The following is a 25,789-nucleotide window of genomic DNA, read 5'->3' on the forward strand; positions in this document are numbered from 1 at the left end:
CTTGAGTTTCTCTTCCTCTCCCCCCGCACATGTAATAATAATATTTTAACATTACCTATGTACTTACATGATTTGCACGGATACGTGTATACAGCACGTTTCGGTTTCTCAATATGTTTAGAAGGTGCTGAATATTGTTTTATGTAGGAACTATTATCGATTTATATATTGTTTCGACTCGAGTCGGTTATATATTATGTATATGATGTTCTTCGAAAACAAATAAAAAATTAATAGTTTTTGCTTATTTTAGTATTTACAAGAATGTTCAATATTATTGTAAGTTCCTTTTTGCGGATTATTTATTTTTTATAATATTAGTTACAGAAATATTTTATCTTTATTGTCTAAATAATAATAATAATAATTAATGGTATGTGAAAGTAATATATGTCAAACATGCGTATTATTATGTATTTAATGTGTTGTTTATTTGATGATGGTAAAAAACATATATATATATATATTATACATGATACAATTTGTATAAATATAAAAGGGAAAAATCTTAACAAATAAAGTAATATAATATATTTTGTCTTAAAAGCTATGATGAAAAATAATAATAATAAAAATAAAAATGATTGTTTTTGAATAATGACACTTATACAAATCGTAGTGAATAATAAAAATCGTCTAAACTGTACAGTTTTGGTTTACGAGCCAATAAAGTCTCTATTATTCCTATACGCTTATGTCTGGACATTAGGACTTGTTAAAAAATTATAATAACAATTACATAATATAATATTTATAGCTATTTACACACAGTACATACAAATTCGTTCGCGTACATAGTATTTTTATGACACTAGATTTCTATATTATAAATTATAAATAATTAGTTTCGCGTTTTTGTGTTGAGGAAAATTCGGGTATGTACCTCCCACGTGTCGTTCGCAAATTTTTTAACATTTATCGTTCATAATGTAGCATAGTATATGTAGGGAGGTGCGTTTGGTCAGTAGTTTAACAGGAAGAAAACGTATACGTATATGATATGCTCTTTTTGCTGCTGCGTTGGTTTTGATTTTTCCGCTTCCTGTGGCCTACTGTCCGTCCGCCACTTATGTTCGCCCGAACCGTACGAATTATTTTGTAATTTCTTAATTTTCTATTAACTTTTATCTTATTATTTTTTTTTCATATCTATTTACTTTTGAGCAACTATAATATTATTATTATTACATTTGTAGTCTATTCACTGGCATTCGCTTTCGGTATCACTTTTATCTGAAACACACCAAAAACAAAATGAAATATTTGATGCATATCAAATGGAACGGATTTGATCTCAGTAATTCGTGATCGTTTCACGTCGTATGGATTAGGATATCGGTCTTAAAAACACTCAGTTAATCTCCTTGGAAAAAATTGAGTTTTCATAGTAAAAAAAAAAAAATAAATAAATAAATGTTCTAAAAAGGTATGTGAAAATATTTATCCATATGATTTGAAAATCGTACTTCAGAGCTGGAAAATTTACTTTGAAATTATAAACATGGCCATCATCTCTCGGCAGCTATACATTTGTAATTTATGACCTTCGTTTACGTCGAAAATCTATTATTTATAAGTAATGTCTTTACATAGGAAAACAAAAACTGTTTTGAAATATTAAAAGTAGTAAAAATTACCTTTTTAGTTATGTTGATTAAAAGTCGAGAAAAAAAAAATTAAAATTAATCAGATTCGAAATACATAAGGCATATGCCTAAGATATTTAGAAAAAAAAAAATGAAAAAGTCATAATAAATCCAATAATGAAATTTAAATTCTGAATTTCAAATGCTAGGTCGTGTTAACTGTTCACAATGAATCCGATTAGTACATTAAAATAATATCAATTGGTTACCGTTCTCACCTTTCTTGCCGTTGTAAGCGTGCCTCTTGAGTCTGTCGTATAAGTCTTCTTTGTTACCGTAAATGCTGGCGTTCGATCTGGCCAAACTGTTCATCTTGCCGTTGTGCAAGCTCTCTGCGAACGATTACAAATAGCGCGTTAGGCAAAATTTAAATTGTTTCTTTTTGCCAAATTATCAGCAACGGTTGGGTACGGTCAAGGGCAATTTTAATGTCGCGTGAAAATGGAAAAACGATGGAAAACAGGAAAGGAGATACGGGGATTGGATATCGAATCCTCACGAAGACATGTCGTCACGTATATATGTGGTTGTTACCTTTCATGTACGTCTCGTTGTAGAAGTTTGGCATCTCCCAGCCGTCCTCCTCGTCGTCGTAATAATGCGCGTACGTGGAGTGATGCGACGGCGCTATGGACTCCGCGTACGGCGCTGCGCCGTAGTAGAAGTTCACCTGCGAACCGGTCTGGTCGTTGGTCTGAGCCATCAGCTTCTTGGGCTCCTTGACGCGTTCCGACCGCGCACAAATCATCCACACGAACAGCGCGATAACAATGAGGAATATGACGGTGGCTGCGATACCGCCGGCGATGTACGCAAAGTCCGACTTGTCCTCGCAGTGCGGCCCGATGAACGAGCCGACGCATCGGCAGGACGGTTGGCCGCGCAAGTCCTTGACGCACGTGCCCTTGTTCTCGCAGTAGTTCTCGCACACATCCTTGCAAACCTTGCCGGTGCCGTTGAACCCGGGCCTGCACTCGCATTTGAAGTCCGACGTCTCCGGTATCAGCAGACAGTCAGCGTTTATATCGCAGTGTTTGCCGGCCACGTTCGCCTCGCACGGGTTCCAGCATTCGGACTTGCTGGTCTGCGGGTAAAACAAAAACAAACCGTTAGTATACATTTCACAGCACCGCCGCGGTCGTCTAATCTGTATCGTTGGCGTGCACTTACAGCTGCTACGGTCTTGGTGCTCATGTTCGGCGGGCACGGCAGACAGATAGTCTGCTGCATGGCCGGTTGGTAAGTTCCCTTCTTACAGGATATACAGCTGTTCTGGGTCGTGTTCAAATATGTACCTGAAACACGTCGGAATTGCGGTTATATCGGCGACACTCATGCGCACTAGGCTTTCGCGACGTTATTCGATCGTGTTATATTATGGTAGGTACCTGGCACACAGATGGGCAACGAGCATTCCTCGATGCTAGAAGCACCAGATTGCTTGGTGGTCCTGCCGGCGGGACATTGCTGGCAAGCTGGTTCCACGCCTTGGGTCCTGTACGTTCCTCTCGGACACGGTTCGCATTCGCCTTCGACGCCCAAATGCATACCGTCGGCACACTCGTCTCTGCATTCCTGCGAACAAATTTACAGAACCACAGGTTTATGGATTTCGTCTTTTGTAATCCACTGCTGCTGTGGTCAACAACAACTGCTCTCACCTCTTGAGACACTGCTTCCGTAGTCCTCGTAGTCTTGCCGAGACCGCACAACAGACATTTGAAACTACCTTCTGATGGTTGGTAGAAACCGTATCCACAGCTTCTGCACAAACCGGCTTCGTCGTCGTAGTACTTGCCTGCCGGACACCTCTCTTTGCATTGAGACGCTGATCGAGCCCCCGTGGACACGGTCACGCCTTGGCGACCAGCTATTGCTGGACACACCGAACACTGCAATTGACCGGATTCACTTTGGTACGAGCCCACAGCACAAGGCACACATATTTTCATTTCTTTGTCAAAGTAACTTCCCACGGAACACGGCACTGCAATTAAATAATTAACGATCGTCAGAACCGCTAAACGTAATGCGAACAACGCGTCGACTATAGTTGTAACGGTACTGTCGTGATGTCTTACCGCAGTCGGGTGCCATAACCACTTCACCGACGGGACATGCGTAATCGGATTCCAAGTTCAGAGAAGCAGGGTCCGGTACGGTGTTTGGCAGTATGTCGTGCACGTCGAATTGATCTTCTTCCAATATGAGCTTTTCCAATAACCTTTGAATGTTTGCTCTTTGATTCGAGTTACTATTGACCACGGGGTCGCTGTAAACAGTAAAGCGTAAGTGAGTACTCGTGTATTTTACTCGCGTCAAGTGCAGCAAAAACTTACTTAATAGCCGGGAACGAAATCTGTACGGAATATGTGTCGCTAGCTTGCCTCTTCTCTCTGAAATGTCGGTAAAAAACATTTTTAAATATATAAATATAATATAAATTGTATAATAATTATTTTGGTCAATTAAAAGATCCCAGCTAGAAATTATACTTGAACTTGTAGTTTTACCTGATTACAATAGCCGAGTCTTCTGCATCACTGTCGTCTACGTTTCTCGTTGGTCTAGATGCGCGATGATCACATTTCACGTCTATATTCAAATCCTTACATTCGCGAGTTCCTTTAATAGAGTACGAGCAAATGTTCCATTCCCTGTTCAACGTGTTGATTGCATTTCTAACTTTCTGTCTCAGTACTCCTTGTCCTGCTTCATTACACAGCACTGATGTAGGGAATTTCATGTCCACCTTGAACACTCTCTGAGCTGGTTTAGAAGTTGAACAGGCCGGATAGATGGTTGGATACGCAGGATCGGTGGTCGGTCTCCAGAAACCTTCAGCTCCACAAGTGTAGAATTTCGGAACTTCTTGCGAGAACCTCAGACCCGGATTACAACTGATTTCACATACCTTGAACTGTCCACCGGAACCCCAGTCTTTACATTGTTGCTTACCTCCGATTGGATCTGCCAACGTTGGACAGAACTCGGCTGAAACGGAATTAAACACAACGTAAATAGTTTGAAACGGTTTTTGATGAAAAACGAGATTTAAAAATTTACTTACACAGAACATACACTCTGAAGGAGCACACTGCAGCGTTACCGATTTCATCAAAACCAACGTAGGCTATGCGGTAAGTTCCCCATAATAACGTTTGACCAGGTTTGTGACCGTTCTTTTCCTCGACTCTTACTACGCCCACATTATCGGTGAATCTCGGTTCGTCCCAACTGACAACTGCTGATCCATTCTTAGCAATGACCCAAAGATCGCCAGGACAATACTCTACTTGCGGTGGTTTCTTGTCAACTTGAAGTTGTTCGCAGTTCGGTCCGGTGTATCCAGCCGGGCACGAGTGTTGACTGCATTTAGAAGGAACGATTCTTTCAACGCCCCCTTGGATGTCATCAAATCCTGCCCACGTGAGCACTAATCCTTGATAGAGTACTGGCTCAGTTCTACAATCTCGCACTTGTTTCTGCACTTCGTTGGTGACATCAAGTGCACGTCCCCAAATCTGTACTTTGTTCAACTGGCCCTTGAACCCAGCCTCTGTGAACGTCTTTCTAACCGTTCTCGGCTTTCCTAGTACAGCCCAACCACTAAAACGTCAAACAAAAGTTTTATTAATGTTCATCAAAATTTAACTCAAAATTCATCTTACAATTCTGGCAGTTTCCTTCCGGCTCCATAACCTTCCATTTTACTAGCGATCAATCCTTCGGTGATCAATGTCAGTGTACCTTGGTTCCACACTATGGCTATGTGATGCCATTGACCGTCGTTAATCGTAGTGTACTCGTGGAAAGCCAAGAATACATCTTGCAGTTCTGGGAATATTGACACTTCTACACCACTGGAATGAGCTTGTATTATCACCCTTTGACCTTGCACGACGTGAGGGGACCTAAAAACAATTTCCAATTAAGAATGTTCGTCGCACACAAGTGCATTTTTTTTATTATCTATAACGAAATGTAACTCACGTGACACTGTATAGCGTAAAGAATATTCCAGGTTCATCTTTTTGTGCGTATTGAACCCACATGGCGATCGTAAAACTGTCTCTACCGCCCGTGAATTGGAACGGAACTGTTAAAGCCGCGCTACTCAACATCTCTTCGGGGAAACTAAAGTCGTAATCAACTTGGATGGCTGAAATATAAATATTTGAATGAAAGCCCGTTCGTGGCTTCGATTAACCATACTAAGTATATGTATAGCTTACTTTTTCTGCAATCGTCTCCGGTCAAGTTAAATGGACACTGGCAGTAGAACTTATTAGTAAGATCGATACAAGTAGCTGTAGGCGGACATGAATTTTCTTTGCAGTCGACTATATCTTCATCGCAGTTTACACCCGTAAAGCCAGGTGGACACATACATTTGTACCCCGGCCCGTTGTCAACACACGTCGCTCCATTTTTGCATGTGTTTGCTTGACAGGCATCAAACTCGTACTGGCAACCAATACCATTGTAGTCACTTGGACACGTGCAATTCAATCCTGAACCAAAATCTTGGCATCTACCTCCGTGCATACATGGATTGCCGATACAACGTTCTGGAGCAGTTTCACACTGTTTTCCATCCGTTCCAGATGGACATCTAAAATGAAAAGATGTGGTTAAAGGTTACGAATTATCGCAACATTTCACCATCGTAATACTTACACACAGAAGTAATCTTGGAATAAATTGATGCACATCGCGTCATTGAAACAAGGTTTGCTTTGACACGAGCTGATATCGATTTCGCAACGTTTTCCAGTCCAGCCAGGAGGGCATTGGCACGAGAACGTGTTGACGCCGTCATAGCATTTTCCGTTGTTCATGCATGGAGAAGAAGCGCAATCATCGATGTTCTTTTCACACATTTGTCCGGTGTATCCATTGTGGCATATACACTTGTAATTGTTATCCAAATCTAAACATTGTTCCGTGCCTTCGGGACTGCAAGGGTCACTGAGACATTCGTCTATTCCAGCCTCGCACTGAATACCCAAGAAACCCGGTCTACAGCGGCAAACAAATCCATCCAACATATCTATGCATGACCCTCCGTTTTGACATGGTCCAGACGCACAATCGTCGATCAAGTGTTGACACCTCTTACCGGTGTAACCCACGTCACAAGTACAAGAGTAACCGTTTACCATGTCCGTGCACTCCCCGTCGCTTCCACACGGGTTACTCGCGCAATCATCAATGTTAATCTCACAAGCAGCGCCAGTCCACCCTGGATGACAAACGCATTGATGGCTGAACAGCCTATCGACGCATACACCATTTTGACATGGGTTAGCTGAACATATATCGATTTTCGTTTCACAACGTTTGCCGGTAAAGCCCGGAGGACAAGCACATTTGAAGTCATTCACGAGATCGGTGCAAGCCGCTCCCAAAAGACATGGTCGTTCTGCGCAATCGTCAATGTTCTCATCGCAATGTTCACCTTCCCAGCCGGGTTTGCATTCGCATTTGTATCGGCCTTGTTTCAATGCTGTGCACGTAGCTGCATTCTTGCACGGGTTAATGGTTTCCATGCATGGATCGATCTGAAAATAGCAAACAAAAAACGATAATTAATAATTATCGCTTTGAAGGTTACTTTTTCGTTATAGCTAACTAACCGTCACATCACAATTTTGTCCGGTGTATCCACTTCGGCAGAGACACGTGAAGTTACCTAAACCTGGTTCGTCTTTACACATTGCTCTCTCGGGACATGTATCATTTCTACAATCAGATTTTTCCTCTTGGCAGTTTATTCCACTAAACCCGTTCTTACATTGACAACGGTAACCTTGTGGAAGGTCTATACACGAACCGCCATTGAAACATGGCTGAGAAGCACATTCGTCAATGTCGATATCGCAACGTTTTCCTGAAAATCCAGCTGGACAGAAACATTGAACTCCATGTCCAAGTGGCATACAAAGTCCACCATGTAAACAAGAATTTTCGGTGCACACAATTGATTGGCATTCATCTCGTCCCGCTGCTCCAACACCTTTGGTTCTGGTATTCGTGGGACATTCCATGCACACGGTCTGTCCACTTGTTGCTTGATAGAAGTTTGCTGGGCACGGCGAGCATGGTGCTAAACCAGTTTCTGAGTATTGACCCGGAGGACATTTAGCTTTAAAACATAATTGATTAGTTTTGCATGATTTTTTTTATACGTTTACAAAAAAAAAAAAAATTAATATATAATTACTTCTGCAAAAATCTTTGTTCGGCGCAGAAGGTTGATACGTGAACATACTAGGTGGACATGAAACACATTCTTTAAAACCGGAAGTCGGTGGTTCGGACGTATAACTATTTCTAGGACACTCGAGACAAGGAACAAGACCAGTCGGTGAATAAGTTCCATAACCACACACCGGAATACAGTCTTTCAAGCTCTTGGATCCCAATTCCTTAGTGTAAGTTCCATTGGGACATTTCATACAAGCGCCTTGTCTAGCTGTATCTTGGTAGTATCCGCGAGCACATGGCATACACGAAGTTTGCTTGACTCCAGCATAAGTTCCAGCAGGACAATGCACTAGATAATGAATAATTAACATTAATACGACATTCATTATACATATGACAAGTATTTTTTTTTCTTACAGCAATGAGGCACATGGTTAGTGTCCATATTGAGTACTTCGCCAATGTTGCAAGCAAATCCTTTTGATACTGATGACCTGAGGGCCTTCAAGGGAGGACATTGATTAGCTACTGCTGATATGTTCAACAACGGTTCTATCGCAGCGCTAGCGTATGATACACTAAGGTCAAAAACTAAATTCAAAGTCGAACCACAGAAATCATACAACTGGGGCTGTCTGACTTCTGGCAAGACTCCTAGCACGAAATCAACCTGAAAAAATAAGATATCGTAAATAATAACGCTTTTGAAACTCGTATTAATAATTTTGATAATATGTATATGGTTTTGGGTTAGCTATATACACACCTGGACCAAGTTTTCGTCCAACAATTGCGGTTTAGTATCGATAAATGAGACGTTCATGTTGACTTTAACAGCAGAACATCTTTCTGTCAAAACATCGTTGAGAAGAGCGTAGTGTTGACTTAAAATATCAGCGTATTGTCTCAAACATAAAGATGGAACGGCTCCGTTAGCACGATAAGTGACGGACGGTACTACGTGATAGTCAGCTTCTTGGGTGTTTTCGGACACACAATCTGGTACGACCGATGATGGTGACCATAGACTTCTTTGTTCACAAGTGAACGATTTAGTCGGTTGACCGTCAGTGAATCTAAATCCTGCTTTACACGTGGCTATACACTCTAAACCGTCATCGTCGGAAGGTAAACAATTCAATGCTCCGTTCAACGGCGTTTTAAGGTCCCAATCCACACAAGGTGTAGCCTGTACTGAAACCTACGGGCAATAATAATTTCGTACATCAGTATTTATTTTAAAAACATGCTTTTTTTTTTTGTGCCTAAGCTCAATTACATATTGTAAGTACCTGGAAGTAACAAACAGCCTTGTTACCAAATTTATCGGTAGCAGTGACCGTCACGTTCTCGAAATCTCCGATGGCAATAGAAGCTCGATCGGGATTGAATGCAAGCGTGACCTCACCAGAAGCATCTGAAACGTTGATTCGTCTACGAGTTTCATTAAAGTTCACCACGTAATTGTCTTGTTTGTTCACTAATTCGATAACATAACTCTGAGGGCAACTCAACTGCGGTGGCGTTTCATCTAATACATAGGATAATACAATGAATCAATTCAAGTGTTTCGTGGTGGTAGCTTAACCAATTATTGTAAAAATAATTACCCGTGACGGTGATGTTTATTTCGCAGATTGCTACGTTTCCATCAAAATCAAACGCGACGTATTTTACTGCCGTGTCTTGGAACGTGTAGAATGGCAATTTAAAGCTCTGTGGTTTTACTTCGAGTCTAGCAATGCTACCGCTGTTGTCTACCGGAACGGGTTCTGTCATGTTTACTGGTTCTATTCCATTAGGTCCCCGGTGTACTACGATCGGTTGAGTTGGACAGTTTTGGAAGACCGGTGGTTCGTTGTCTAAAATGTTTTTTATAACAGTTATTTTTCGATACAATAATATAATAGTTTTAAATTACTTACCAACACATGGCGAATGACCATAGTCAAAACCTAATAAAGGTTCAACCTTGGGTTCTTCACAACCCATCAATTCAAATTTCAAACAAGCATTATCCATATAACTGACGATTCCTAAAATAACAAATCGTGCTTGGACATATTTCGGTAAAGTAATCATAGCTAGTTCGCCAAAGTTTCCAGGATCTCTCATCGTAAGATTGAAATTGGGGAAATATACAACGAAATTTTCTTTTTCTTCTTGTTTGTAGAAGAAACGTATTTCGGTTGGACGTCCGACGATATCGTTAGTAACAACACCTTTCACGAGAATTGCCTGCAGAACAAAAAGTTTTTGTTATTTATCATAGCTGTGTATATATTTTTGCTCTTAACCGACGTACCTTGACTCTGTAAACTTGTCCCAAATCTACACTGACGTAAGTAAATGCTTCTTGCTTACCACACCAACCAGTGACTGAATTCAGACGAATGTTACGAGCTTCATAATTAGGTCTGAAATTAAATTGCAGTCGATTATATTTTAGTTTTATTGGTTGAAATTTTTTAAAAAACATTGAAAAAAAAATCCTTACCTTTCGGATGTTGCATTTATGGCCGAATCTGGTATTCTACCGGAGGTTAGACCCAATGGTTTAATAATTTTACATTCTGGTTCTCTTATACATGAAATTGGGCGAGGATTGATTAGTATGTAACCCGGTTTGTTACAACCGAATTGTACTTCAGAACCCTGTTCATAACTAGTGGCTACTTGATAACCATCCGTGGGCCTGCCGGGATCTTGACACACTGGGCCTTCACATCTCAAATCTCCGAAATCCCAAATACCATTTGCTTGACAACGCACCACATTATCGTTTTTATCAGTTTGTCCCGCAAGCTTAAAAGTATCTTGACAACCAAAGAAGAAAGACGATTGATATCTTGTGTCTTTGAAATTGCCGTACTCAGCACCGGCTGTAGGCATCGGCACTCCGCAATCCACCCTCGGGCACGATGGAGTTATTCCAGATAACCAATAATCAGGAAAACCCTACACGCATTTTAAAATATAATCAAGTAGGTAATATTTTTATTACTATTTAATATCTAAATAATACTAACAGGCTTTGGATCATAAACACATTGTCTAAATCCTGAAGTTGCAGTTCTCCTAAGCGTCCGTCCTGGATTCTCACATTTCAACGTGACATTTTCTTTGAACGGTACGAGAACTGCATCTTTTTCAAATCGACTAACTTTAAGACCTTCCACTTTATCGTCGGGAAGGGATACACATTTTGCGACTGTAAAAATATCATTTATTTATTAGCTACTCAGTGGTTTAAACAAAACAAAAAAATATTAAAGTTAAGTATTAATTACACTGGCATTGAGGTACTGTTCCATTCCATGCTCCAGTAGATGTACACAACAGAGATGCAGATCCACTCATCACGTATCCAAACTTGCACTGGAAGTTCACTAAATCTCCGAAATGATAGGATTCCTTTGTCGAAAGTATCATGCCGTTTTCCGGAGCTTGTAGACTGGGACACATAACTGGAACACAAGTCTTGTTTCTCTGATACACGTCACCGTCTCTTTCACCAGATTCGAATTCGTTGATGAAGAATCCAGCAGTTCCATTCTTCATGTATAACTCATAGCCTATGTTACACGAACAAGCGTAGCTTCCGGGGCTGTTGATACATTTTTGTTGGCATCCACCATTGTTGACAGAACATTCATTTATATCAACACAGTCCAATCTTGTACAACCGATCAACTCGAGTTTTAAACAAGGCGCAACGGAGTAATCTTGAATCTTAAGTTTGATGTATTGAGCTTCAATAGGCATTGGGAAATTAAGTACAGATAAGCTGGGTTCAAGAATGCGAAATTCTACCGGTGTTCCGTCGGGATTAGTGTAATCTCTGAACAGATCCGTCAGATTATTTGAATATTGGATTCTTATAGCAGAAGAGAATGCTATTTTGTTAGAACCTCTCATCACACCTTGTGATCTGAAACCTCTTATTATGGTTGGTGCTTTCAGGTCGATTAAAACCCAGTTGTCACCGGGCTCAACGTGTGTGCCGCACCACCCTCGCATTGTGTTCAACCTTATCATCTGAACATAAGATGTTAGTAATTTTAATTAAACGGTTAATTAGTTGAACATCAACAGTTCGATACCTACCTCTTTGGTAAATGCTGGTTCGGATCCCGATACAGTTATAGAGTTATCAGAAATTCCTCCGCTTATCAAACCAAGATCTCCTATTGGCCTGCATTCCATAGTGGGCGCGAACCCGGTCTTGCAACGACAGTGGAAACCACCTAAGCTATTAACACATTCTGTCGATGCCAAATCACATTGACTAGCAGCACACTCGTTCACATCTAATTAATAGAACACACGGTATTTGATTATCGAGAAAAAATAATTTCGATTTGAAAAAATTTAACTTAATAGCATACCTTCACATTTTGGAACATTAGAAAATGTTTGATTGGCTCCACACTTAATTATCGATGGTCCTCCAATGAGTTTAAATCCTCGGTGACATTGTACTCGAGCTTCATCTCCGTAAAAGTATTTACGACTTTGGTCAATAACAAATCCATTATTAACTTCTGGCAATATTGGACACTCAGCACCTACATTACAAGACCATTATTTAATTTAATGTTGTTACTGCATGTTTGAAATCACATTAATAACTTACGAGAACAGACTGGAACGCTGCTAGACCAAGTTCCGTTACTCATGCAGAGAACTACGGGATGTCCCGACCGAACGTATCCTGACTCACATTGGAATCGAACAATAGTTCCGTAACTACGTCCACCGCCATTTAAAACCGTGACATTAGCGTGTGGTGTTTCCGGAAGTGGTGGACATTGTGAAGCTAAATATTAGTTGGAAAATTTGATGATAAATCTTCTAAAAAAGTACAAATTTAATTCACTTACCAAGACATGTGGGTAATCTTTCCCAACGTCCATCTGCAAGGCACGACACTTTTTCAATCGGCTCGTTCGACGGGAAAGCAAATCCTGCATAACATTGATACATAGCTTGACCCCGGTAAGTTACATTTGTTGAACCGGTTGAGAAACCATTGTCAATTTGAGGAACGGGACCACAGTACACCTCTAAATCGTAAGCGTAAAATATGAATAAAGTGTCACAACACTATACATTATTTGATATTCGTTTCTTTACCTTGACATTTTGGGATGTAAGAAACCGACCAATTGCCGCCAATTAAACATTCTGATGTGATTTTAGATTTTCCAGTGGCAAACTCTTGTCCGACCGGGCACGAGAAAGTAACGGTCGTTCCAAAAGCAGTGTCTCTGTTCGATTCTAATGCTCCTTCGCCCGGTTTTAATGTGGGACAATCTAATAACGTTAAAGTATACATTTGAGAACGAATTCAATTTTTGAAAAATTGTATGTTGAATATTACCTGCTGAGAACGTTGCGTGCCATCCTTTTTGATTATGTAATGCGTCTGTAACAAATCTTACCAACATTTCCCCACTAGCAGCAGTAAGCGTTATCTTGGGAGGTGTACTTCCAGTAAAACCATTGTTCGGATGAAGTCTTAATCCACTAGTGCTTGCGCCGTCGTATACTTGTACGAAATCAGATTGGTGTAAAACGAAGGAATCGAATTTCAATGACAATGGACTGAGAGTAGGATTCTTGATTTTAATGAGGCATTCCAAATTGCTTGGGTAATTTGACAGGCCAAAAGTAGGCGAGTAAATTGTTCCGTTGGCTGCGGTTATAGTGGCTTTACAACCTTGCGAGTACTTTATTTTGAAGCCCTTTTTGCTGTCGCCCAAACCTGTTTTGAAGTACAAATACATTTGGTTTCCGGTCGACATTATTAACCTAGAATTGCTTTCCAGCGATCCTGTTAAACGTCCAATTGGTTGACTCTTTGGCGTATCTCCGTCTCTAATTAATACAAAGTCTCTGTTTTGTTGTAATTCTAAATCTTCAATCTGAAATTTTATATTTTATTTAATTAAAAACTGAAATGTTATAAGACTTATAAGACGAAAAAAGAAAAAATTAAACCTTACCTCTAGAGTAATTATTCTTCCAGCTTGAGCAGTAATGGTGTACAAGCATTCTAAGCCCCCGGGATAGTTATTAGGGAATCCCGGTGAAGTCAGTGTCTGTGATTGTGAGGTTGCTCTTAAATTGCCACCACATACCTGAGGTTCAGTTTTCCACGAGGCTCTTTAAAATTATATTAAAATATATTATTATTCTTTTCGTCAATCTTATTTTTATAACTTTGACATTTACCTGAAACCTTTGCGTTCTACTGAAGCGTCTGAACTAAATTTAATTATCATGAAATTTGAAGCGGAAACAAACATTTTATTGCTCAAATCTATTTTTCCGGAGAGCGTGGCTAAATTCACCGCCTTGTCTTCAGTACGACCTCCGACAAGGATTTGAACGGTATCGAATGACTTCTCCGTCTCAAATTCTTGGAACTAAAAATTAAATCGTCATCGAATAAAATATATATTCTAACTATTGGTTTGATTTTTTTTTTTTTGATTTTGGCAAACCTGCAACAGTATATTGTGACCCTGTGGACCTTCCAACGTCCATTTGCAATTTGACAGGGCTTCATATTTGTGAGGGTAATTTGGAGATTCTACTACGTCACCGCTGTTGGCCATATAATAGTGACAGTTTGATGAACAGTCCAGTTCATCCGACCAATCACCACAATCATTCTGTTTGTCACATTTAAATGCTGAATTGATGCAACGGCCATTCGAGCAGTGGAACGAGCCTAATAACAAAAAAAAATTACGTGAAAATAAAATTATCATCACAGATGTACAAAATGTACTGCGGTATCTAACCTGTTGGACAAGCGTTGGCACGGCACAAAAATGGCAGTAGAGATTCGCACGTTTGCAACTCCCACGACTGTTGTTCATCAGTCACAGTCACGTCAACGCATTCACCGGACGATGTATCGGGTTGAGACAATGACCAAAATCCTAAAAAGACGTAGAAAAAAAAATCGTTTTAGAACATCAATACAAGTGCTGTAATAAAAAATAATATGTAGCCTTTGGTCCAAGAAATTTACCGGAATATTGTGACACTAAAATGCCGCCAGCATATTCCAAAGTATTCGTACGGAGGTCATCTGAAGAGGCCAAACCTAACCAATATTTCTGGTTGTTTCTATCCACCGGCCCTAGGCTTCTTCTGGCCAACGATGCCGTGTAATTGTTTTCCGTATACGACTCGATTAACACCAAGTCGCTGCCGTACCTAAATATAACGAAAACAAATCGTACGTGAGATCCCGGTAGGCACGATAATTCGAGCGTTCAGCTTATACCGTACCTGTTACATAGGTGGGCAGCGTTCTCCCACGAATGCTTTATGCTGAAAAACTTGTAACAATGAAGTCCTTTGAGCTCCCATCCTGTGTACAACAAACGAACAAAACGGAATATTAGTGATACGCTCTGCGAACGTGCTGGATCGCGCGCTCAATACAATACAATACAGTACAGTCTCGCTGTATCTATAATTTAATCCCCGGTCTACGTGTATTACACGTTATTATCATATCATATCGATTTGAAAAAGTCAAAACCAACGAGATGGTGGCACAGCGGTACAATGGATATTCTAATTCTATTCACGGCTGCATGTGATATGCATACATCATCAGTTATTGCCCGAGACCATCGTCGGTATTGCGATACATAATTTTTTCAACCTCAATAGAACATAATTCAATTTACAACAGCGCCTGATCGCCCCGTTTGAAACCATCGAGGCTGTGTACGTGACACGGACAGGTTTCGATCGCGAACAAGCGGGTATTGGATACCTGCGGTTTGATACACATTTGTGCCGGTCTATTGAAACCGAAACCCCGCGGCTCTGAATGGCAGAGTCGAAAAACGATACAGTTTCCACCATGACGGGACGCGATTGATATCCCATGTGACATACATTCGTCGTGAAAGAGTTTCAATGCGGCACATATGTAGGACTACTACTATCTCTACTACAACTACTACTACGACTACTACACCACTACCACTTTTACTACGACGGAAGACGACCGTGCACTTCCACAAAACAGGAATCGCCGCTTATTCCTTTCCATTTATTATTATTATTTTATTTTTTTCCTCAGAATTTTTTTTCTCCTCTACACATTGTTCGTTTTCATTCGGTGAAACTTTATGAATCACGTACGTTTGCGATAGAAATTGAAACTAGTCACATCGCTCATCATGGAACGAAATTTTAGGTCAGTCCTCGTTGACGTTTTCCAAAACGTATACCTATATCATACGGCGTTGATCATACACGCCACGTCGCTTCGTACTAAATACACGGCGGCGTACAGTTATTACCGATGGTGACAACGAGATAGCGATAATGATTGAGATACGTGCGCGACACTCTCGTATTATAATATTATCACACACTGGCACCGCAGTAAATTCGTGAATTTCGGCGATCTCGGCTTTTTAGACCACCGTTAGAAAGCGATAGTGACTGACGGAAATCGCATTGATGCGGTACGAAAACAATGAAAATTATTAATTATAATCTTTGCATAGGATTATTAGATAACCGCGAGAGATAGTTTCTGATATTGTGGCGTTTTCAGCGCTTATCGAACATCGAAATCTTAGCGGATAGGTGTTTTGTTGGCGGTTCATCCTATTCGATGATTGTCCAGTAATTTGCATTCGCGTTTATACGTATGATTGTGAGCGAACGTAGTAAGACAAATGTGATTCATTACAATCGCCTGTATTATGTAAGCAAGTAAAATCAGAGACAACATCAGTTGGAAAAATATGTATTTTTACTATTGTTATTGATATTATCATCAACTTTCACAAAGCAAAGTGTGAAATCTTACCTGAGGAAATTAAATGACACTACACTATATTGCATATTTTTAATCGAAAAATCAGTTTTCTAATGATAAGATTTGCCGATTTCGTCGAGTAAAAAGAAAAAAAACCAAAGACAAAATTTAATTAACGCAGAATATAAAAAAATTAAAAAATTAGGTTGATCGTGGCCCAATTGTTTTTTTTTTTTTCCCGTTAACAAATAACGCGTATAAATGTATAATCAATTATGTATACATAGTTGAAACCTAATCGTACGAATAATAATTTCTCTAGCTCTTTATTCGGTCGGCAATTAAAAATGTAATACCTTACGTGACAGTAATACAACCTATGGGCTCGATGACAAATGGCTCGAAACTCTGTGGCAGTTCAACGGAATCGTACAATCTAAATACGCACGCGTTGTCTCTCTGGTGGCCCGCAAAATCCGTATCTATACTATGTAGGTAGGTACGTATCGGACGCCGACCGTGATATCGCAACTTCCTTGAAAAAAAACAAAAAACACCCATTGCTGCTCACCGCATATATTGTTTTAGTACAACAAATAACGTATTTTATAACCGTCGGCCTGCTTGTATACTAACTACATTGTATATACAATGTATTCCTGATCTAATTACGGTGATTATAATATGTGTACCTGTACGAAGGCGATTCGAGTGGTTTGCTAACAAATATTTTAAATACGTGAAAATTAAGATATATATAATTTATTTCGGAAACGTTAATTTAAAATTGGGCAATACACTGTAGGCCGAGCATTAAAAATCTATTAGGATTTGCTAGTAAACAAAAAACTACTTGGATTTTCGAAAGTTCAAACCATAATGTACACTTCGAATTATTTAATCGTTAATATTGTACCTAATTAAGAACAAAGTTATTGTGACACTTTACAGAGAAGTGTAAGTGTTACACGTTTTACCATTTCATATTCAAATGATGACGATAAACGCACTATTACGCGCCGTAGATAGGTTTAACGATCCTCGGATAACCGCAAAAGCAAAGAGGCACTCGCATCAGTGCTTTTCTCATGCGCACCAAACTGTAGCCATTATTACTTATCGTGTTTTAAGAAATCGTCTTTGCGGACGAATAACAATGCAATTTATTCGATTACGATTCACGAACGAGCATGTGCGGTAAACGCAGGTACATATGTGTAAGTAATGATATAAGTGACCCGAGGGGACGATTTGGCCACAAACCAGGAAGACGGTGTCGTGGAAATAGATAATAATATTTTATTCCTGTACTTCTCATCTTATTTAGCAGTATCTTTCTCACTCTTTCTCTCTCTCTCTCTTTTTCTCGTCGTCTGCCTCCGTCATCTCGTGGTGAGTATACTATTACGCACGGTCGGCCGCCGTACTCGTTTTACGCGCGTGCAATACGGCTTTCTCTTGCAAAACGGTTTTGGCCGTGCGTATAAGTATCAGGTAAGAGCCGAGGCCGAGACCCCGTCGGCGGTGGTTCCCAAGTCGCGGAGTCGCAGCGGCTCGAGCACGTCACGACCCGAAGCGCGCGCATCACCGCCGACGATCGATGACGTTACACAACGATCATGTTGTGTTACACCTAACCACGCGAGTGCTAGCGAAGATTTTCGCTCGCGGCTTTAGGGCTGTCAATAATTTCTTACCGTCCGCATAAAATCCGAAACACACACACACATCGCACATCTCCATTCGTTTCGTCGGCTCAGACCAAACAATACGTGAACGTTTGCCGAAACGCGTTGCAATGTAGTCCTAGTCGATTGTCCAGCACTCCTACCTCGCGGACCGTGGGGAAAAATCGAAAAACACTTTCTTCGCCAAAAGGTACTGCGCGTCCGGGTCAGATTCCAACGAAATATCTGGTACTGCGACGTGCTGCGGTGTTCTTAAGGTATCGGACGGTTTAAGCGAGCAGAAAAACTGCAACAATTCGCCGCGAAACCAACACGTACCGAATGGAATCGAATCGTGTACGAGACGGTATTGGCACTTTGCAACAATGTACGACTAATGGGCGCAGCGGGAAAAGGTCCTCGAAGAAAACCCGTACGCATGCGTGTGAATATTTTTACCCGTCCGAGAGTTTCACGAAAAATCGACGTATCTCCTTGCGGTTCCGGTGTTCCGGAAAAATTCGAAAGCCCGTCACACCGCGTTAACGAACGTGAACCGTCGCCGACGTCTGTTATGCGGATGCAAAGGAAAAAAATGTACAGGGGAAAAAAAAATCAAATCAATCTTTCGCGCGTTACCGGGTCGTATACATTACGACGCTGTGGACGCACGTGAGAAAGAAGGCGAGACGGACACAGATAGATTTTATATACGCACATCGATTCGCCGTCCAGAAATAAGTTTGTTAATTACTGACAGTAACACGGTGCGTGTGCGTGTATAATTAAATATTGCGGACGCGCGAAATAAGCGATCATTTACCTAGCGGTGTTCCGGCGTTTCGCGCGGACCTCGCGTTACACTAAATAATAATTATATACCTACATATTGTAATAATATAATTCCCATCTCTCTCTCTCTCTCTCTCTCTCTCTCCGTATTTCTTTTCCCGTCTCTTGGTATCTTTCTTACTCGCGCGCACTACAACTCGATAACTGTACACGCGCAAGACACCCTCGTGACGTACATAATAATATTCGTATACGTACGTCAGTGCATCGCGTGGTTATAATTGCAGTTCCCCCTTGGTCTGACTACCGATGGATTTCGTTGGCGACGCGATCATTTATCCGATCACAAGAACTACGTGCACCGGCAGCTATCTGTGTCGCACGTTTCCGTGCTCGACCCGGATGACAGGAGGTTATCGCGCGTCACCGTAAATCCGGCGAACACCGAAGGGACCGCTGCGGTCGTCTTACCGTCCTGCGGTACGGACGGCTGGACCAGACGGAGACGGTTTGTCGCGTTTTGTAAGCGGTTTCCGTCGGGTTCGCGAACGAGCGCGTTTTCGGCATGATTTCAATGCGGACCAACGTGTTCCGTCGTATTACGTTGTAACAGTGTACACGCGTGGCCGACGAAATGTGCCGAATAACGCGTAGAAGCGTACTCGGAAATTAACGTTAAGAGGGAGGGCAAGAAGGACCGAATGATTGATACATTCGCGCGGCTATCAATTATGTAGCGTTATAATTAATGATCATCGATTTTTTTTTCCCTCCGTAGCTCAATTATACTGTTTTATGCGTCCGATGAGTACACGGTTCTACACAGAGTGATAAACACCGTTATGTTCTTAATTGTACAGCGTGCGCGTACGCTACGACGGCGCGTATACATTTATTCGATTCAACAATTTCACTTCGGGTCATCGTTAAACGTTATATTAACCGTATATTAGAAACACATTTAAAAATAGTAGGTAATGCGTGGACTGTAAACGTGTGTAAAAAAAAAAATTTTTAAATATTTGACTGTGATTGTCTCTTACACGGCGTAAGATTTTTATCACCGAGTTCTTACACACTTGGCGGTAGCCGTATTCGGTGAACGGTATAATAATACGTTCAAAGTTCATATAATATATGCAAAAGCGATGTATTATATCGTTATTGCGTCGTTATTTTTTTTTCGCACGTTTACGAAAAAATACAAATAAAAAGTAAATATTTAATACTATATTCTAGCACAGCATTAGCAGAACGTCAAGTAGGTCGGATAAGTGTGTGAGTGTGTGTGGACGAAAATCTTAAGTATATACAAGTAAACGAATACGTATACGTGAATTGATTATTTTTTTTCTGTATCATTCGGGGCGAACCTAAAAAAAAAAACAGCTACCTGTTGCGAGCAGCAGCAGAAATCAGAACAAATACACCGTAGTATTATAATATGTTGGTCGTCGCGCATTTTCTCCGAAGTACATTATTTACGTCTGAAATGAATTAATAATGATATATCCGTGTATGCGTATATCATATACGTGCTTGTACACGATTTCATTTGGCATTTATTTCGTACTATGCGTAAAAACGTATCGTCTCTACATCATGTATGAATATTATACATATATTTATATACTATATTTGTGTAAAGCCATTTAACAATTATTCAGTTCGAGTACGTTTTTGAAAACACAAACTTGCTTTCTTCGGTATTATAATAGTTAATAATAAATACATATAATTGTAGCTCTTATTCTCTATGTATAATACGACCTGCATTGATATACACACCAGTATACTCGCAGTACCGCAACTGCTACGCCATATTATAATATGCATAGGTACCTAGTTGGAATGTTAATTTTGAAGCTTGCCCTTAACCTAGAAAGCATCGTGCTCAACGATCAATCCCGAGAAAATGTAATACGTGCCTGGCAAATTATCCGTATCGCAAAAAAAAAAAAAAAAATCGTATAGAAATCGCGACTTTTTGGAAGTAATTCTTTCTTATTTTTTATCTTCCGTTTATGGGTTATGAATTGTGATGATAATTTATTCCGAAAACGAATATTCTTAACAATATATGTTTATAGTTATCTAAGTAAGTATTCGTGCATATTTTATTACACGCTGCAGCAGTGATTTATATTGTGACTTTTGATTTGAAAATATTACCTATTAGAAATACGTGGTTGAGAATCATCAGGAGAGGTCAACGTACTCGGGTATAGGTGTAGGATAGAAATTGAGAAAATAAAATCAAAAGTGGTTGAGTTATCGAATTGCTGTGGAAAATGCTGAAATTGTTTTACTATATTCCATTATAATTTTAACCCAGTGATTTAAATTTGAGATTTTTTGTGGACAGTTCATTATAAACAATTTAATGAGAAAAACATTACATAATAAATCAGTGGAGTTATCGAGGAAGACACTTGAGGAAAACACTTACAGTCTCAATGTTATCCCTGTGCACTCCAATCACGTGTTAACTGCAGTTAATGTATTCATAATATATGTGTGTAAAGAGGTTACACATTGTATATTATATTTTTCCCGAATAATTAGTTTACTGTTTTTATCTCTTTTTTTTAACTTGTTATTTTCATACACGATTGTTGAATTTTATATATTGAGAATAGCATGTGGAAGGCAAGGATTGGAATCATTTTCAGGACTCGTATGCGAAAATTGAGGGACGCTAAACGGAAGAAAATAAATGTACTTTTAAAAAAAGAATTTGGTTCACTGAGCAAGGATCATATTTATATTAGATGAGTACAGCCAATATTTAATGAACCGATAAATTACATGAATTTTTGTTCGCTCCCACGTTCTATGGTTAATTTTGTTGATAAACATTTTGTAACGATTTTTTCATTTTTTCGATTACGATATAAATTAAACACATGCCACTATATGAGTTTTCTTTTAATAAAACGGTGCCTGTAATACATTATGACTACGTGTTAGGAAAATCAAAAGTCGATTATAACAGCAACGTAATGATATCGTATAACAGCATTCGGCATTTAATAATAATCGCTATACACGGACGCACCTGAGAATAACGAATAGCCAAATTCAGAAACATGTGTACCGATTAAAAACGTATTACAAACACACGCACATCTGCAACGCGGACAGCGAGGTGTATCATTATTTTTGTTTCATCATCGAACGCATCAGAGTACACGTACACCGAACAATCCGTTATTATAATAATATAATATTATTTTCGAGATTTGCATACGTATATCGTAATACGCATGATAATGTAACGGGTCTTACAAATCGTTATAAATAATATATACATGAGCGTGTGTGTGTTTTGTGACTGCGAGGTATGTGTATCTACACTGTACTCATCACGTCTCACCAAATACATTTATACAATATTCGCCCATACATTTATTACGTAATTATCGCATCACAATACGCGCACAGAAATCGACTGCGGTCACGTTTTGAGTTGCGTTTCGCAGGACCACGGTACGCGCGATCGGTAGATTATAACAAATAAATCATACATAAATATATATATATGCAGATTAACACATCTCGATATTCCAATCTATAAACAAATCTACGGACGAGCTACAACCTCCGCGGTACAGCAAACAATACACACTAGGTATATCTTATGTGTATAATATCTGTACGCTTAAAGATAACCGATAGGGATCATGAAGGACTCGACGATATGCGTGGGTTATTGAAAAACTAGTGGGTTAGTTCAAATACCCGATGGAAAGTCGATTGGCTGTTAATATAGTACAATTGACGAGAATCATCGGATGGACCGGACTGACACTGACACATGGTATTCCAGAAGGATGGGAAAATTCTATCAACGAATAACAAAAATAAATGTATAAAATTAATCACGTGGGTTTCACGATGAACACCGCAAAATCTACATTATAGGTCATTAGGAGTCCTAAGGATAAAAATATCATGTCATACAATTAATGTCGGTAGAACGGTGTCTCCGTTTGTATACTTAGATGTAAATTCTTGAAACAGAACGCAGACACTGCGCGTGGCTTTTCCAACGTCTAGTAAATGTAAATCATACAGAAGCTGAAACCATCGAACTGCCGATTACTGCCGATTCGATTAGGCGTATAAAAATAACTTCTATCGACCCCAGTTTTATTAACAACTTGTTAATGTCGGACGAGTCATTTTATGGCAATGTATCCGGACACCGTCTTACTGGGATTAATTTTAAATCATCATATTTTCGAACTTTGAACTCTAAACGGCATCTAATTTAAATTATGTTTTCAATAAAAATATTATGCAAACAAGTATTCGTTGTGGTTTTTTTACTTCTGCGAGAGTTATTTAAAATTCGGAAGACTCCTGTACACGCCATAATATATAAGAATACTTGTAATGAGCAGTGTACAACAGATGTGTAGTGTTACGGATTAACCGCGATTTGACCATATACGGTACTATAGGTATAGGTAATATACGGTACTATAGTACCTTTGCACATAGGGTTTGCGGTTTGTCGCATGGGACCGATGTGCGCGGCTTCACGCACAGGCGATGACGATCCGAAGAAAAAAAAAATGCAATGACAATATTAAGAACACACACACACACGCGCGTGTTCGTCATGCATACCCGTACCACACAGTATATATGTTATAAATAACACGGTCCTTGTGGCTTTAGCGACGACCAGTTGGTCACGTACGAGAGGGGCAAGAAATAAAAAAATAAAAAAACTATGGTCACGGTGATATTCCGTTTATGCGACTCCGGCATACACTATATACAGTGTGTTCACAATAACGCTATAATATTCTCCCGTTACCCCACGGCAGTGTATGCCGTGTACAAGTGAATGTATTAATTGTTCTCAAATCAATGATGCGGATGGTTATATGTGCGCAGTGTAACGCTTAATACATAAATCAGTACTCCCTGTTAATTTTGATCTAAATACAGAAAAAGTGTATCAATTATATTTAATTTATCATTAATCGTACTTCAAGTTCGCAATAATTACACAACAATTGGTTTTTTCCGCTTACGAAGAAAAGTCACAATCGCGAGCGAACCAATGGATTCTGCAAGACACCTGGATATTTATACAGATGACTTACGCTGAGAGAGGTATTGTACGACGTGCAGTTGTAAACGCGTCGGGGTATTGATGGGGCGCGTGATTGTTTAAAAATACATTTCGTTTATAACACGTGTTCGGGAATAAAAAAAAAACCAATAATAATAGTACGCATAAATAAAACACGAGCTATAACGTACCCGTGTTTACGCACGACGTGTACGTAATGAGTTTCGGTTTTAGTGCGATGGCACCGTGCCGGTCGAGAAATGATGTGTAAAGTAAGGGGTCCTTAAATTTTTTTCAGGGTCACGGATTGTAAGGGTATGAATTTTTCGATTTTAGAACGTATTTCGATGGATGAAAAAAAGAACATAAAATTTTTATACTTCAACGTTTTAATGAGAAATAAATAAAATAATGACCATTAAATAAACAACTAAAGTTTTCCACTCCTGCGAAGACGTAGAACAAATTATGCCGAGCAGCAATTCGAATCCATGACATTGGTAAAAGTATACGCACGCGGCGGAGAACACTTGTTATGGTCATTGTTAAACGTAATCGGAATTGAGCAAGGAAAATTTAAACGCCATTGTGATGTTTCGCGTACACGATCCGAACGGAAAAAAAATGTCTTGCAGTACTAAATTTACATCACGTATTACAATATTATGTTGAGCAACCGGGTTTTCTAAACGCTACGCTATCGCGGTCGTCGTTTTTAAGCATGTACTTGTATGATTATTATACGGAGAGATCGAAAAAGAATAATTATCCTATAATTTACATGTCGTACGAATCCAGCGGTAAACCTCGACGAAACGTTTAGTCCCCGTGGATCTTGACAAACCGTTCCCTGTTCGGCGGGCACTGAAGACGCCGCTTCCGTGGTTCTTGAGCACTACCGTGAATCGTTGGCAACGGCCAATAAACGGATTATTATTTTTACAACCGCACGGCAATAATTGATTGTTTTTGAGGGGAGGCGATTATTAATCTTCTTCAAAACGATAATGCGCAACGATGTGGTATGTACCATAGTCAATGCCAGATTAAACATTTGTGGGCCCCTAGGCATTTTTAACATTACTATCCAATAATTAAAGTAAACAGTTTTAATAATAACCAACTATAATTAATAAATAAAATCATGTTTATTGAATATTTTTATTTGCAAGAAAAATTAATTATCATAATTATCATATTATTTCTATTTTTTTCAAAATAATTTTATTATTATTACAGCATATAACATCCACAACTTAATATGTATATATACTTCATAATGAATTTTTTCCCGTAAATTCGTAAATAAAATACAGGTATTATTAAATAATAAAAAATATAATGTTCCGTTTTCACAGGTCCCCTTAAATGAGTAAGGCCCTAAGGGGAACGCCTACTCCGCTTATTGGGTAAACCGGCACTGACCATAGTACATCATTATTGGTAAAAATCACTTCTACGGGTCCCCCTGCTCTGAAACACGTGTCCAACAAGCGTTGAGAAAACGGTCGCGCAACAAATGACCACGGTGCTCTGTAGGAAAACCATCAGGAAGTCGTCCGACTTGCGACGACCGCAT

The 25,789-nt window shown here is 39.6% G+C and overlaps 1 protein-coding gene across 2 annotated transcripts in view; it reads right to left on the minus strand.

The window, feature by feature from the left end:
* Positions 1–1,146: 1,146 nt before the first annotated feature.
* The window catches only part of LOC112684887, a 59,302-nt gene continuing 34,659 nt past the window's right edge, over positions 1,147–25,789 (minus strand). The window contains exons 3-39 of one of the 2 annotated variants that reach the window (XM_025556611.1): positions 15,165–15,246; positions 14,902–15,089; positions 14,669–14,809; positions 14,366–14,595; positions 14,094–14,287; positions 13,865–14,024; positions 13,240–13,783; positions 12,993–13,172; positions 12,740–12,922; positions 12,493–12,675; positions 12,245–12,424; positions 11,964–12,166; positions 11,147–11,894; positions 10,886–11,067; positions 10,354–10,814; positions 10,162–10,273; positions 9,782–10,094; positions 9,467–9,718; positions 9,149–9,387; positions 8,623–9,057; positions 8,274–8,526; positions 7,873–8,205; positions 7,286–7,794; positions 6,327–7,210; positions 5,882–6,261; positions 5,640–5,808; positions 5,318–5,560; positions 4,717–5,255; positions 4,160–4,640; positions 3,986–4,042; positions 3,728–3,918; positions 3,308–3,633; positions 3,035–3,221; positions 2,817–2,941; positions 2,181–2,730; positions 1,865–1,978; positions 1,147–1,233 (exon numbers count right to left, since the gene is read on the minus strand). In XM_025556611.1, coding sequence (XP_025412396.1) covers positions 1,202–1,233; positions 1,865–1,978; positions 2,181–2,730; positions 2,817–2,941; positions 3,035–3,221; positions 3,308–3,633; positions 3,728–3,918; positions 3,986–4,042; positions 4,160–4,640; positions 4,717–5,255; positions 5,318–5,560; positions 5,640–5,808; positions 5,882–6,261; positions 6,327–7,210; positions 7,286–7,794; positions 7,873–8,205; positions 8,274–8,526; positions 8,623–9,057; positions 9,149–9,387; positions 9,467–9,718; positions 9,782–10,094; positions 10,162–10,273; positions 10,354–10,814; positions 10,886–11,067; positions 11,147–11,894; positions 11,964–12,166; positions 12,245–12,424; positions 12,493–12,675; positions 12,740–12,922; positions 12,993–13,172; positions 13,240–13,783; positions 13,865–14,024; positions 14,094–14,287; positions 14,366–14,595; positions 14,669–14,809; positions 14,902–15,089; positions 15,165–15,246 — 10,583 coding nt within the window. In that variant the 3' untranslated portion in view covers positions 1,147–1,201. The remainder of the gene's footprint in view (positions 1,234–1,864; positions 1,979–2,180; positions 2,731–2,816; positions 2,942–3,034; positions 3,222–3,307; positions 3,634–3,727; positions 3,919–3,985; positions 4,043–4,159; positions 4,641–4,716; positions 5,256–5,317; positions 5,561–5,639; positions 5,809–5,881; positions 6,262–6,326; positions 7,211–7,285; positions 7,795–7,872; positions 8,206–8,273; positions 8,527–8,622; positions 9,058–9,148; positions 9,388–9,466; positions 9,719–9,781; positions 10,095–10,161; positions 10,274–10,353; positions 10,815–10,885; positions 11,068–11,146; positions 11,895–11,963; positions 12,167–12,244; positions 12,425–12,492; positions 12,676–12,739; positions 12,923–12,992; positions 13,173–13,239; positions 13,784–13,864; positions 14,025–14,093; positions 14,288–14,365; positions 14,596–14,668; positions 14,810–14,901; positions 15,090–15,164; positions 15,247–25,789) is intronic. The other variant, XM_025556620.1, reaches the window with a different exon arrangement.

Source organism: Sipha flava, unplaced genomic scaffold (assembly GCF_003268045.1).
Source record: "Sipha flava isolate LNK unplaced genomic scaffold, YSA_version1 106_pilon_pilon, whole genome shotgun sequence".
In the NCBI taxonomy this organism is placed as follows: Eukaryota; Metazoa; Arthropoda; class Insecta; order Hemiptera; family Aphididae; genus Sipha; species Sipha flava.